Source organism: Xenopus tropicalis, chromosome 6 (assembly GCF_000004195.4).
Source record: "Xenopus tropicalis strain Nigerian chromosome 6, UCB_Xtro_10.0, whole genome shotgun sequence".
NCBI classification, from domain to species: Eukaryota; Metazoa; Chordata; class Amphibia; order Anura; family Pipidae; genus Xenopus; species Xenopus tropicalis.
In genome coordinates, this window is record NC_030682.2 from 131,285,525 (window position 1) to 131,301,854 (window position 16,330).

Genomic DNA, 16,330 nt, shown 5'->3' on the forward strand with positions numbered 1-16,330 from the left:
TGTTAAGCAAGTATGGCTCCTACTAAAACAAGGGAGCAGCACTGGTAGAGATCAAATCAGCTGCCTGATCTCCTTCCCACCCAGCATGGTGCCCTTGGGTCCACCCAGGGGCAGTTATGAGCACTGTTTAGGGGGGCAGGAACACAAGATAAGCAGTTGCTTACTATATCCCATTAATTGTGTGTATTTCTTTCTGTTCAGTGTCTCCCAACCAATTTAGCCTCATTTTCCCCAGACATGACATTCCTTCACATCCCATAAGCCTGATGGGCAATAGAAAGGCATTGCACACATAGGATGGGACATAGAATGGTTAATACTAATTAGCAGGAGAGAGAAGCAGAGCTTGACTGGCCGGGTCCTTGTGTCAGTACATTCTGAATGGAGCTGTGGATCTCTGCAGTGTATCGTGAACTAGTTCTGTCAATCAGACAAGGAGCGGGGAAGCCTCTTCTTCAGAAGACGCAATGTTGTAAAACAATGTGCGGCGTCCCCCCTTCTATAAGTGACAGCTTAGAATTAATAATGTACCAGGTTTGTTCCCCACTAACAAGTGTCATAGAGAAGCCGGGCAGGTGACATGCAGTGAATTCTACTAACATGTGGTTATTTGCCCATTATAAACATTGTCAGGCACAAATTGGCAACCTGAGGGCCTTACAGCAGCCCCACCAGTAGCCTTTAGCCTAGGGCTGTTCCTGCTGGAATCCGCTTTCAATGACTGAACTCCCATGCGCCATTCATACCAAGTGCTCTGAATAAAAACATTGCAGTCACAACTGAGGATAAAACAAGGGGCTGTCAAAGGTGGGTTGCAAGGGGCAAACAGAAGCCGTGAGTGACATGGTGACTTGTGGCAAAGAGATGAACAAGGTCTAAAAATAAAACTTCATATATAGATACACATTGTGGCAGAATGTATAATCTGATACAATTTCATATAAATCTCACATACATTACCACATCTAACAGCAAACCCCCCAGTAATAAGCAGCTTTATTGGCTGGGTTTTTGTTAATGGCCAGAAACAAATCCTGTATAAGACTTCATGTTCTGACATCACACAAAACCCGACCAGCAATATCCCATGGGCCGACCAAGCCCCAAAGTACCAATAACACCAACAGTGACAACCACCAGACTGCTTGGATATGAACCATTTCTGTGCTGTGAAGTCCTGTTTATTTATTGCAGTGAATTTCTTCTGCCATCTTTTATCTGTTGTCTACACAAAGCGCCACCCTATTTCCTTCAAGGGTAAAAATGGTGCTCACCACTGCTCATTGCTCAGCTCAATGGCCAATTGCATATGATCTTTCAGAGGTATAATTCTTAGGGGGTGAAAGGGAAAGTTCACCCCTTGACGAATATGTCTTTTAAATTCTATACAATTGAATACAGAGCTGTAAAATGGAGTCCTGCATGAAACCAATTTTTAAGACTGGACCAGACGCAGACCCAAGGCCTGCAACCCGGACCCGCATTTTTACTTGGTTTGACCCACTACCCATCCCACAACTGCTTTATTCACAACCTGATCTGTGACTGCTGACCATTAAACAGGAAGTGCTGTTGCTGCAAACTGGAAATGACATCATCAGAAGTGGGCAGGGGTAGAAGAAAAAAAATTTATATAATGTTTGAAGGGGTAAAATATAGATAATATAAGTAATATAATATAAGAAATATGGATAAGACCCACAACCTGCATCTATAAACGCATCCGAAAATCCTACTAGCAACCCTCAGGGTACCCGTATTCCTTGCAGGTAACCCACAGATACCTGACCCGCTGCAGGACTGTGACACATCCCGTGGGCTCTGTCTGGCCTCACAACCTCACAAGGCTTGGTGCATGGTAGTGGCAAGGATAAGGACCCTTATTTTAAAAACAGAGAGTACAAAAAAATGATAGAATTGAAATACCGGCACAATGGAACAATGTAAGGGGGAAACACTGCATGTTTATTTCATGACACAATAATTCTATTTCCACCTTTTTATAAATAAGCCCCCTCAAGTGAACATAATTATTACTGACCCTTTACAGTAAAGTTTAAATATCTGGGGCAGCGTGGCAATTTGTTAAGCACCCCCGAATGATCAAAATTTACCAGTCTTTCCCCCCGAGGCCAGTGGCGATTTCCCAGCTTGCATGGGCACATAGGGAGTGGGCACACACAGGGCGCTACTAGGGCTAAATGAAATTACTATGCTGTGCATACGCTCAGCCCTAGCTCTGTATTTCAGGAACACATAAATACAAAGCCAGCTTCGTTACCCATATAAATAGCATTATACATTATATAGAGACTTAAACTTAAATTAAAAACAAATATGTTTAAAGTTGGACATCACTCCGCCTTACTCCCTGTTACTGCATTGCAGATATATACACACTGGGCAGTCAATAAACAGGGTGATCAGATCTGCCAGTCCAAGGAGAACCCCCAAGGCAAGTGTGGCAACCCCCCATTCTTTACAGTTGTGCAAAACCATTACACCCTGTCTGGCAGAGTTAGTGGCAATGAGCTTCCATTGGAAGGATAGAGAGACAAGGGCAAATAGTGCAGCTGCTATGTTGAGTGGTTTGGCTGGTGTGCCCTGCTGCCTGCCAGCACGTGTGTGTACCCTGGCGAGGTGCCACCGCTGCCAACCCCTACTCCCCACCCTGCCACTGACTTTGACCGCAGTTCAGATCTCGCCAGTGCTGAAAGCTACGGTAGCAGCAATACATAGCTAAACTAAAACTCTATAATACTCTGTATTCCCACAACACTTGGTGGGCAAATCTCAGCTCTACACTGGAATTGTGGAAAGAAAATGTTGATTTTCTTTTTAACCTTCATTTTGTGTTGGAAAGTGGAAGGCTCATTTATTAACATAGGTGCTAAATTGCACACCTGCATTCGCCAAAAGAAAATGAATAAAAATATCTGATTGTTTGCTTTGGGTAATTGCACTAATGCAATTTAGCACCTATGATTGTCCCCAAGAGCTTGGATAGCAGCCTGGGGCTCTATAAATAATGTGATACCTATTGGCAACCATTACACAAGAACCAGGGCACAGCTGTACTGGGCACCACCATTCCCAAGGCACTGTTAACCAACCTATTATAAAGTTCAATATTGTAGATTTAGAGGCCCTATTGAACCTACTGGCAGGAGGGCCCCAGAGTGCCATTTTGGATCCTAATGCCAACAAAGGCAGAACCTGCCCCCAAGACTTGATACTCAGTGCTGGATACTGGCGAGTGAAGGGAATTCTCAGCTCCATCCCAAGCTTACTCTTGCTTCCACCAAAGACTCCAGTTTGCCTGTTCACAATATCACTAGCCAATCAGAAATCTGCATCCAGTGTAAAGACATTGTCTTCTGTGTGCGCCATGACGGCAAAACGCTGGTACTCTGAAACCCGTTTCTCAAAGAAATTGGTTTTCCCTTCCAGAGAAATGTTCTCCATGAAATCAAAGGGGTTTTCTGCTTTAAATGCCTAAAATAGAGAAACAAATACAATTATAGCAGGATGTATGGGAATGCACTATACTTTGCACCCACAGCCGCACTTGTCATTGTCAGTATCAAGTATATAAATTACAGTAGGGGAAACATTATCCTCTGTATCATAGCCAATGCACTATACTGTAAATTATATCCTTATAATGCAGAGGAGCCATGCATAGCCTGTAAATTATATTCTTATAAATGGTGCTTGGTGTACTATAATAAATAAATAAAGTACCCCCTGTTGTAAAATATGAGGATATTAGAAGTCACCTTTTTATGACCTGTATAGAAGCCTTTGGCCATGTGCTATTATATGGTCATGGAACTTCCCAATGACTAATAATATCCTTATATTTTATAGTAGGTGCTACATTATTCACTGTTTACTATATAATTATATTCTTATGAACGGTGCTCGGTGATGTCATCTTAGTGAGGTCATTTGTCGCATGACCCAATTAAACTTTTGTATAATAAATATTAATGTTAAAAAATATGAGGATATTAGAAGTCACAGAGTCACATGACCAGTTCTTGGTGATTTCTAATATCCTTATATTTTGCAGAAGGGGGTACATTATTCCCTCTATAGTTTGCATGTTCATATGCGACAATGGGCAGCACCCATAGGAACTGCAATTATAATGCCAGTCCCAGTGGATGCATTTTTTAATTTGACACCATAATATTATATAAATTATCTTGAATCTTTCAGAACTGATTATAAATCCCTCCTTCTTTGGAAGCATCTCATAGCAAGTTGGCATTTACCTTTGAACACCCAAGTTCCACAAGCAGCCGATCAGCTACAAACTCAATGTAAGTCTTCATTAAGGTACAGTTCATCCCGATGAGACTCACTGGCAAGGCTTCCGTCAGGAACTCCTGTGGGGTTAAATATAGAAAATATGTGTAACACCCTGCAAGGATCAGTTGGTACCTCCCCGCTAGCCCTGCTTATGAACAAAAGGAACAGGGAGGGCGCATTAAATAAAAATATGTACCATACATAGACATTGTTTCCGATCTGGGAGTATAGACTGTTCTGGGTGTATCATTTGGATATTAGAAATTTTAGGTGCTGCAAACCAACATAACTAAAAATTCCAATATCCAAATGATACACCTACGACAATCTATTTCCTGCCCTCTCTGCCCTTCTAACATCTAGATCCCAGCCATCAGGGGCCCAAGCAGCTGCCTTATTTACTTCAGCTTTGTACTGTATGGTGGGCAATGAGGCCAATGCCAGGGGCCAATCTGTACGGTGCCAATAAGTACGTTCCACGGACAGATCACAAACTCCAGACCACAGATGTAAAGCTGGCCATACACTTCAGATTTTAGTCTTCTTGCGATGAACGTTTGGATATCAATCGTAGGTTTAAACATTTACTAAAAAATTACTGAAACTGTAGGATAAAGCCCTCAAAATAACAAATCGGAGCATGTTCTGAACATGAAATAGTTGGCAGAATCGTATGAAAGTGACTTCATGGAAATGCATTGTAGGTCCCCCAAGGCAATCGTCAGATACACGTGCACAGATTTTACGTGCACAGATTTTATCGTTATCTGACGAAAGTTTCCAATCTAGTCATTCGACTAAAAGACTTATTGCCACGGTACGAAAATTATTGGGATGATTCGGAGCCCACACAGAGCCCACATACGCTCTAAAAATTGTATGAAACTATTTTATTGGTGGCCAGTTTATGGCTTACCTGCTCAATTCTGACTGCATTAACAATAATCTCAGTGACTCGCTCTTCTGTAGGCTTCTTAACCAAGTAATGGAACATCAGGCAGGCAAAGTCAGTGTGGAGACCCTGGAAATAGTCACAAAAGGAAAAAAAATTGTGGTTGAAGAATTACATAAGTACATATAAAACTCATTATTCTAAGTACAAACGGGTTGAAGATAAGCATTACTTAATCATAAAATGATCTTGACCGTGGCCCTCAAGGCCAAAGCTAGGGCCTTTGAGATGTTGTTGAACCTCCCATGTCAGCCCCATCTCAGGTTCCCTACCCCCAAGGTCACCTGATCCCTGTGGCACCTATTCATTATACTTCTCAGGAGAGATCTTACCTCATCTCTACTGATCAGCTCATTGGAGAAGGTGAGTCCAGGCATGAGTCCCCGTTTCTTTAGCCAGAAAATAGCAGCAAAGGATCCAGAGAAGAATATTCCTTCTACTGCAGCGAATGCCACCACTCTCTCTCCTGGGAAATGAAGAAATGTTAATAGAAGTCATAAATAGCTGTGTTTCCCCCTGAAAACTTTTGGTTCTTTGACGCATGTGATATACCAGAGACCCCCAGCCTGTACGTCTGACTATTCTCCAACTGCAGAACATCTTTTCCAAACTTAAGTAAACACCTGGGGACCTATAACAATTTGGCACAAATTATATAAAATGTAATATGCAGTATCACAAATCTGGTTTTCCTACAATTACTGTACATATGTAAAGCAAACCCTGTTTTCAGTGGCATAACCCCCTATTCAGACGGGCCCGGTGCACAGCGAACTATACCCGGATACCCAACCCCCGCCAGCATATCCTGCCTGCGTCTACCCTCCCCAGCTGCTCTACTACTTTCGTGTGGGGGGGTAAAGCTTTTCAACTATAGAGGATGCAGACCCCTCCTGTTGCCTGGGTCCCCGTGACCACCACTGCCTGTTTTAACTACCCCCAATCTGTATCACCTCTTGGCTTTCCAATCCGTGGGGCCTCTTTATGCCACCAAGCCTGGGCATTCCTATGGGTCAGCAAGTAGATTTACAATAAGTTCCACATTCTCCCTGTAAGCAGGCTCCCAATCCAAACAGCTAACTTACCAAAGGAAGCTTTCCGATCGGATATCCACCTTAGTGCCCACTGCGCTTTTTTCCTTACACAGGGCATCGTTTCTATGGCATTGAATAAAAACTCTCTGCAACAAAAAGGAAGAAATAAAATGAAAGCCTATTATTTCCAGGGGTGGAACTAGGGATAGGCATCAGAGGCAAGTGCCCAGGGCACAGAATGGGGGCAGCAGGCTCAGCTTTCTGAAGCAATCGTCCACCTGATCAACCTGCAAGGGGAAACAGAACCCAAACGCGGATGGGTAGGTGAGGCAAGGTGCCAGTACTACTCTGCCCAGCTCTGATTCTTTCATATAGTCTTCTATAAAATTGCCACATGTCACCCTTCCTGCTGACAGCTACATTTTTGCATTCAGGAGACTTGGAGAGAGCTGTGCAACAATGGCATTTTTCTTTGCACTATTTACTTCCTGCTCTGTTTAGAAACCTCCCTGCTCATCATCTTTTCTTTTTTCTCAGTGGCTTAACTACCCCATTTCAGCCATTTCAGCAACTGGCCCTTCGTATCCCCGTACTTCCACTCTAGCAGCATGACCTAGCACCCCACCAGATGTGTTCTGTCATCAATGGGGTGCAGCCATAAATAAAAGCTTCTGTATTAGTGGCAAATCCCTACGTTTCAGGGTAACTCAAGCTATGCAGTTAGGCATCTTAATTCTTCTATAAAATGAAAAGCTCACAACAAACTCGCTGTTAGGTTCCCACATGGCAATATTGGGATGTGAACTTGGTAAATGTGGTCACACTGAATGGCTATAAATGCCACTGCAGTTCAATAAAAGGAAATGTAAGCCCTTGGAACAAATCCATGTTAAATTGCACAGAGCGCTCTTCTAAACACTTTAGCAGTTTACATGTTATTTTCTAGTTTTTGAGACAGTGACATTCTCCGTGTTTTACAGAGTATTAAGTGTATATTTATCATGCTGTGTAAAAAGTGGAGTGAAGCATTACCAGTGACCTTGCTCACAGCAGCCAATCAGATGTTTTGCTTTGGATTTCTAACTGTTGAAATCTAATTGCTGATTGGTTGCCCTGGGCAACATCACCGGTGAATATACGGCCCTAAGAGTGAAATATATGTCCAGAAGGTATAAGCTGCTCACATTCCAGTCAGAGAAGGCTCTTTTTGTTTTCACTGTCAGTCTGGGGACTGCGTATTTAATCAATGGGTGAAAGTGAGAGTTCACCATTTGATGAATACACTGCTAAAAATCCCATTGGAATGAAGAGAACAAGGGTGTGTTTTTCTGCAATAAGCCAGGGGTCCCCAACCTTTCTTACTCGTGAGCCAAAGCCAAAAGACTTGGGGAGCAACACAAGCACCATAAAAGTTCATGGAGGAGCCAAATAAGGGCTGTGATTGGCTATTAGGGGCCTCTATGCACACTATCAGCTTACAGGGGCTTTATTTGGTAGGAAATCTTGTTTTTATTCAACCAAAACTTGCCCCCAAGTCAGGAATTCAAAAATAACTACCTGGTTTGGGGGCACTGAGAGCAACATCCAAGGGGTTGGTGAGCAACATGTTGCCCCTGAGCCACTGGTTGGGGATCACTGCAATAAGCTCTCAACTCTTTGATAAATCTGCCCGTTCATGTTGCTGAGGGCTCAGCACTACAGAGAATATAGTTACATAGTTACATAGTTACATAGGGTTGAAAAAAGACCTGTGTCCATCAAGTTCAACCCATCCAAGTAAACCCAGCACACCTAACCCACACCTACCAATCTATACACTCACATACATAAACTATAAATACAACCACTAGTACTAACTGTAGATATTAGTATCACAATAGCCTTGGATATTCTGATTGATCAAGAACTCATCCAGGCCCCTCTTAAAGGCATTAACAGAATCTGCCATTACCACATCACTAGGAAGGGCATTCCATAACCTCACTGCCCTCACCGTGAAAAACCACCTACGCTGCTTCAAATGGAAGCTCCGTTCCTCTAATCTAAAGGGGTGACCTCTGGTGCGTTGATTGTTTTTATGGGAAAAAAGAACATCCCCCAACTGCCTATAATCCCCTCTAATGTACTTGTACAGAGTAATCATGTCCCCTCGCAAGCGCCTCTTTTCCAGAGAAAACAACCCCAACCTCGACAGTCTAACCTCATAGTTTAAATCTTCCATCCCCTTAACCAGTTTAGTTGCACGTCTCTGCACTCTCTCCAGCTCATTAATATCCTTCTTAAGGACTGGAGCCCAAAACTGCACTGCATACTCAAGGTGAGGCCTTACCAGGGACCTATAAAGGGGCAAAATTATGTTCTCATCCCTTGAGTCAATGCCCTTTTTTATACAAGACAGCACTTTATTTGCTTTAGTAGCCACAGAATGACACTGCCTGGAATTAGACAACTTGTTATCAACAAAAACCCCTAGATCCTTCTCCATTAAGGAAACCCCCAACACACTACATATGAACACATTGTCATAGGATGTCTGTCAACCCCCAAGAAATATAAAAAAGGATACCGTCTCCGGGGATCTTTTATGTAGGTCTCTATGAGCAGGCTGTACATCTCTGAATGAACATTCTCTATGAGAATCTGGAAGCCATAAAAGCAGCGAGCCTCCGGGACTTGCACCTCCTGACTGAAGCGCTCCACCTAGGGGAATACATCACAATGTCACATTTCTATTGCATGTACAGTGAGAGAAGCTACCGGTCACCTAGTACCCCTCAGTCTACTTAAATAATAATATGGTGTAGACCCCCTTCTCAAAATGGGTAAGTGAATATATTCTGCCTACACTACTTAAATATCGCTCTGTCTTCCATGCTCATGAGCAGGGTCGGACTGGGCCGCTGGGACACCGGGAAAAATCCTAGTGGGCCCCGGCGGCCCAGTCCGACCTTTGCCATCGCTCCCCCTACTGACTGTTCCTCCCCTGACGCATTCAATTTATACGCGTTTGGGGAGGACGTCGGGTGGGGGCCCTACGGGGGAGTTAGGGGGGCCCCTGGGGGGGGGTAGGGGACACGACTGGCGGGGGCACCTGCAGGGCCCCTGGGGCAGGAGCCCCGATGGGCCCTGCACCCCCCAGTCCGATCTTGCTCATGAGCTGCACCTATTGTTTAGTGAGGAGGTTTTGTATGATTTTCGGTACATGTTCACTGGCCAGATGATCCCGACCAATCGGTACATAGGTACCATAGATATATGTTGGTTTGGTGAGCAAGCAAAATTTCATCTGTTCATCTCTCCCAGGAGCCGCAGCTTCTCTTCACTTCCTGCTGTTCCATATGAGAATAAGAGAGGGGTGGCCATACTGGGTACGGTCCCTATAATGGTATCCAGCCATTCAGCCTGCAGGCTGGCCATCTGGCTACTGTACTGGATGGGCCAGTGTATGGCTACCTTTATGAAGTGTTCATATATGTCAAATAGTCCTGGTGCTGTATAACAGCTCTAGGGCCACTGGAGGGACAGTCATACATCACATACTAAAGGGGACCTGCAAAGTCTGAATGCTTACATGTTCTTCTAGATGTTTCTGGTATGCCCAACCCTAAGGACAGCTAGCCTGACACCATTCTTTGATAAATATTTCTATATATTTAATGACTGGTCACAATTTGGGCCAAAAAATGTAAAAAAAACATGTAACAAAAAAAAAAAAACCTACCAGATTCTCATTGACTATACCATCGCTAGCAGCAAAGAAGGCCAGGATGTGTGAAATAAAGTTTCTCTCCTCCGGCTTCAGCTTTTCCCAGTGGACAAGATCTTTGGATAAGTCGACCTAGAAAGCAAAGCAATAGAACCGGCTGAAATAAAATCCAATAATAACTTAGTAATTCACTAAAATAACACTCAGTATCCCAATTACAGCCAACAAGCATCCTTTCTCTGATCCATCAAACTGGGGCTTGTTCACTAATCAACTGGCCAGGAATGGAATCCTTTACCTATAAATGAACTTTTAGTATTTTGCAGAACGTCCCGTTTTGGGCCAATTTTCATGTGGTTTTCTTTTTTTACACCATTTGAATTATTTGGCTACAGTTTTCAAATGGGGGCAGCCAAAAGTCTCTTATCTAAGAAGATAGAATGCTATTTGTTACTTATCATTCTCTCTCTCCTATTCATTCTACAGTTTCTTATTTAATCCACTCCCTGGTTGCTAGGGTAAATTTGGACCTAGCACCCAGATAGCTGCTGAAATTGCAATCTGGAGAGCTGCTAATCAAAAAGCATTGACATAAAACATTGACAAACCCCAAAAAATAAAAAATGAAGACGAACTGAAAACTGTCTCAGAATATCACTTGATATCTCTTAATCTTCTATTACACCACACATGGAACTAATCTGAAGATACTTTGTGGAATATCCACTGATGTATGAAGTTTTCTCTCTATTAATACAATTTTACATCTCTTTTCCTATTTACTCTCTTTCCAACAGACGTTATTTCTGCAGCTGCAGACCCTACTGAGGGCAGATCGTTACCACAAGAGGCACAAACCATAGAGAGGTGGGGGCAGGCAGACAGCAGTGGCGCAGGAAACTGCAGGTGCAGTAGTTATGGTGAGAAGTTGCCAGTAACCGGATGATTTCCGCACAATACAGGCAGATGTACAGTTGGCAACATTGTTATACATTACTAGTAATAATGGTTTAATTATGTTTAAAAAGCACAGACTGGGAGTCAGAAGTACAAGTACACAGAAGCACAAACAGCCCCCACCAGCCCAATAAATAGTGACTGCCTATGGCATCTTACAGCAGTCCCGGCCTGCCACCCACTGGCCTCCTACAGTGTTATAATTCAATTACAAGAAACATACATAGAGTGTGGCCTAGCGACCCAAGGGTTTGCTCGGCTGGCACAGGGTGTCTATATATAGCATTAGCACGGACAAAAACGTATGCAAGCATAGATACTGAGACATCAACTTGCTCAAAGATGTGAAGCCACAAGATGTCTGTGTTTTCTCTAACCAGAGGTCCTTGAATGACATCAATGGATGCTCATTGCACATACGCAGAGGCCCGCCTTAGGTTACTGCCCATACACACATCTAACCTAGCCAGGGGCATTTTAATAACTGGGAGAATGGCATCTAGAGTGCGGGGAAGGGTTCCAACTCCCAGGAATTTGGGGGAAGTTGACAGGTATTTAGATATTAGATTGTACTTGGCAAAATTCTGCTTAAAATATATAGAAATAGCGACCCTTTAATGAAACATCAAAGAAAAATAGCACCATGAAGGCACTGGTTTCCAAACTAAGGGGGGCGGCCACTAGAGGGGTAACCAGAGTGACTGTTACTACCATGCTATGGCCAAATGCTTCATGCAAAGTGGGCCCCAAAAATCTGAAGATCTCTGCACTGTGGCCCTGTGGCAATGGCACTAACCCTACTTGGCCCCAAACTCTCTCATTTGAATGAACAGGTCATTGTAACCTGGTCTTAGTGCTACAATACAGTGGGCCAAATATGCACTATAGTGGATAATATACCTCCTACGGTAATCTATAGAGATATTGGAAGTCACCGAGGAGTTATGTGACCCTATAAAAGCATAAGGGCGACTGCTTTTATAAAGTTCCCTGGGAGAGACGGGGGAGTGAGACCTCATAGGGAGAGTGGGTAGGGATGCGAGACCAGAGAGTTACAGGTGGAGCAAGACTGGAGACAGAGGAGCAGGGAAAGCAGGACTGGAAACGGAGCAGCAGGAGGAATGGGGGGGAAACAAGACTTGAAGTGGGACAGTAGGAGCAAATGAGTGCACCACATTAATTAAGAGAGTGCTGGAAGTCAGACGGAAGGGGGACGGGGTGGGGGAAGAGCTGCTTGGAGAGACCATTAGTGGCACGTGCTGTAAGGAGAAAATTTGAAGTTTGGTCAGATAGGGAAACAAGTAAACTGTACATCATAAAATGATAATGTAATCTAAAGAGCTCCATACAAATCCATCAGAGGGCTGATGTTGGCTTATGGGTCTCCAATCAGACAGCCCTGCTCTAGTTACCATGGAACAAACACAAACCAGATCTTATTTACACTCACTTCCTCTGCCGTCCAGAATGAGGCCTGGGCCTTCTTATACATTTTCCAGATATCCGGGTAGTGAATTGGGAAAATGACAAATCGTTGAGGGTTTTTCCTAAGGAACGGTTCCTCCTCATCGCTGTGGCCATTGGTTAGATTCTGCCATGGGAAAGGGAAAATGAACAGAAACATTTAACCCTTTATGCACATTAGATCCTCCATCCTTGTCTTTGACTCTTATCTTATTGCAACTATATCTTTTATTTATTTGTGTTTATTGTAATACTTTGTATTTATCTTAATAACCCCCTGTTTGTATTAATGTATTCTACTGTACAGCGTTGCGTACATAAGTAGCGCTTTATAAATAAAGATATACATACATACATACATTAGATCACACAGTGCCAGAGCTGTACATTCTAGGATTGGGAGACACAATAGACATGTTACATCATATATTTGGGGTTCTGTACCGGCCCAAAGCTGGTATATATACACAATACAACATTTACAGCAAATTGCATGCAGGACTTGAGGGCCGGGACTAGGGGTAGGCAGACAAAATGGCGCATACCTAGTGCCCCACAGTTATACTCACAGTTCCGGCCCAGGCAGAATGGGTAGATTTTATCTACATGTGTATGGCCACCTTCATTTATAGATGCTCCCTGAACAGACCTGCTGAGCCAATTAGGCATCCCAGGAATAGCCCTGTGTCTTTAACACTAGAACTAAAATAATGCTGACAATTACTGCACCCCTTCTATACTCTATCAATTCACATTGTGCTTTAAATTATCACCCAGACTGTATGTGGAGATGGGTGCAGGAGCCATATTTAGTGAATAATGTATCCATTGCTGTCATTTATAATCATATTTAAAGTCACAGAGATGTCCTCTGCCCATATACAGAGATAGGAGGCCCCAGGCTGAGAGTATCTATAGAGGTTGTGGGACTCAGAAGTGACTCCTAATACCTTCCACGCCCCTTTTTGGGCTGCTATAGCAGCTCCTGTGGGGTATTGCCTGTCAGTCTGTTGTGGGTGTATCTGCCCTACTCTTGGCCATACTGCTGGGTATCTGTTAGCTTGTCTATACGCTCCTTTTGGTGCTGCTGTAACAGTGAGTATACAGCTCAGGGCCATATAGGAATCTGTGGGTAGCACAGTGTGCAGTACAGCAGGACCGTCGATCCTCAGGGAAAGGGGGTGGGCAGCGCTCTAACAGATGTGACACAAGTGCCTTGTACTGTTGGGTATTCACAATTGCACTGACAACAGAATGTGTTTATATTGTAAATTATAAGGATATTATAAGTCACCAAGGAGTTTCATGACCATATAGAGGCACAAGGTAAAAGGCAGAATCCCTAATAATAAAGGTCATGGAACTCCAAGGTGACTTTTAAAATCTTCATGTGGGGTACATTATTTATTATGATATGCACGTATCAGTAAGTCATGTGACAGAAATTACATCACTAAGCACTTATTATAACTAATGACATCACTAAGCAATTATTATAACTAATGACATTCCTAGGCACTTTTTATAAGGATATAATTAACACTACATCATTCTCTATTAAAAGGTTATTATTTTCAGTGTGATGGAGGGCAGCACAGAGGAGGGGCTGTTAGTACCATAGGAAATAGACCACTACCAGGACACTCAGGCTGCTCTCTGTATATTACAAGAGGCCCCATAATAATACTAATAGCTGCCCTAATGAGATTTGTCCTTGTGATTATATATCTGTTGCACTGTATATACTGTAGAGAGAGATGCCCATACTGCAGATTATATATATATATATATAGGTAATATACGTTACTGTAGTATGAGGCACTATAATTACATTGTTTATATTGGGTCTGGGGGGGGGGGTGCTGGATGTGCCTATGGGGAGGGCTGGCCATTTAAACGTCCTTACGTAAGGAACAAGCACAGACGGTGCGACACATAATCGCTGTATCAGCGGCCAGACTGTCTGTGCGTCTGATTGTGTGTATGATCCGGCCATCCCTGCCCCATTGCCCCGTACTGTTACCTTGTCCCCTGTGCGGCCTGAGTCAGTAGGAAGCCCCGGATCCCCCATTGCAGCGCAGACTCAGCGGCAGACTAGGCCGGCCCTCCGATCGTCTCTCCTCCTGCTCTCACTGACAGGCAGGTGGCGTAGGGCGGCTCCTCCCAGCACCCCCGCCCCAGGGGAGGGGACACAGGCGCAATATGGGCCGGGAATACTGAGACACATTATTTAATATCCCATAGTAACTCACCGGTGTAAGTGCAGGTTAGTATAGCGCTCCATAGCGCATTGGAAGGCAGCGCTACTATAAGAGCAGCTACTGGGTTTGTTCCCTCAGCTGTGGGGAGACTAACTGGAACCCCTATTGGGCTGTAAAACAGTCCTACACCGGCTAGGGTGGGTACATAGGACTCTATTAAACTGGATGGGAAGTAGCCTGGGGTGTAGTGAAACTGCAACTCACTGTAGCAGTGACTGGGTTTATTATCCAAGATAATTCAGTGCACAGGGTTAGCTCATATACTGCTATAATATTATAGCAGTAGTACACTCTGAGGACAAGAGATGGGGCCACCGGTTTATCCCATCTCTTTAGGAGACTGGGCAGGGTAAATGCACCTGGTCAGCTCGGCACCACTATGGAGGGCAGTCTGGATAGATACCTCAGCCCTCAGGTTGAATACCTTTAGCTTTAAAGAGTCCTACAGCCCACTGTGGATCAGGGTTAGGTACTGCTGTCTCCTGTGTCTTAACCATGGCTCTATGCTGAGGCAACAGTGCCTGTATGGAAGGGTACTTCCAGCTAACCTCCTGGATGGAGCCAAAAACTGCTCTTGCTTGCTTTCCTCACTACCTCATTTTCCTAGAAAGTGCTCGACAGAGTATAACTATATAACTGGTCCTCATTCACGGGGTCCCTGTCCCTGACTTCTCTAGAGTGTAGGTGATGACTCTAGGGCAGGAATGGCTTTTCTGGGGCCCTGTTGATCCCAGGATCGGTGGACCTTCCACCTGAGACTTAAGGCCCCCATACACGGGCCGATAGAAGCTGCCGATATCGGTCCCTTGGACCGATTCGGCAGCTAATCGGCCCGTGTAAGGGCAGAAACAAGCGGCCTGGGCGACCGATATCTGGCCTGAAATTGGCCAGATCTCAATCGGCCAGGTTAGAAAATCCAGTTGGATCAGGGACCGCATCGGCTCGTTGATGCGGTCCCCGAACCAACTGCCCATGGCCGCAAATGTAATCCGATCGTTTGGCCCCAGGGCCAAACGATCGGATTATTATTTTTTTTAAAGCAGCTTGCTACCCGATCTCGCCCACCTGTAGGTGGGGATATCGGGTAAAGATCCGCTCGCTTGGCAACATCGCCAAGCGAGCGGATCTTATAGTGTATGGGGACCTGTAGAGGCAGCCAAAGAGGAAGCCACACCCGACTGCTAAACACTATATTGGAGTGCAAAGGGTGGAGTCAACCTGTAAACCAATAAGGCACATATGCAAAACTATAAACTGGATACATGGGTCTTTGCCCAGTAACAGCATGTTAACCCTACGGGTCCCTACATTACTATCACCATAGCAAAGAACTTTGGCACCCAAGGTAAGGGTGCTTCTCTGCGCCCCCCCACAAGACAAGTGGTCTCACCCCACCGCCAACTCCCCTGTAGGGAGAAGTAAAGGTATTCACCGAAAGGCTGAGGAGAAACAAGTGGGTGGCCCAATGGTGAGCTGATTAAATGGGAGGCTGGCGGTTTCCCACTGGGTCAGTACCCAAAGGATTAGATAAGAGTAGTTACCCAGGCCTCACTGACTGTGTATATGGGCCCTATAATAATAGGTATTGGGAAAGAAATGAGAAGGAACCAGTAGGTATAATAATGATAAATATATCTCA

The 16,330-nt window shown here is 44.3% G+C and overlaps 1 protein-coding gene across 1 annotated transcript; it reads right to left on the bottom strand.

Annotated features, from left to right (window-relative positions):
• Positions 1-1,945: 1,945 nt before the first annotated feature.
• Positions 1,946-14,506, bottom strand: rrm2b (ribonucleotide reductase M2 B (TP53 inducible)). Its single transcript, NM_001126501.1, is given in 9 exon segments — positions 1,946-3,495; positions 4,281-4,394; positions 5,234-5,338; positions 5,602-5,735; positions 6,355-6,449; positions 8,870-9,003; positions 10,025-10,141; positions 12,417-12,557; positions 14,454-14,506. Coding segments are annotated over 9 exon segments (1,041 nt in total). The 5' UTR covers positions 14,502-14,506; the 3' UTR covers positions 1,946-3,342.
• Between the last annotated feature and the right edge of the window lie 1,824 nt (positions 14,507-16,330).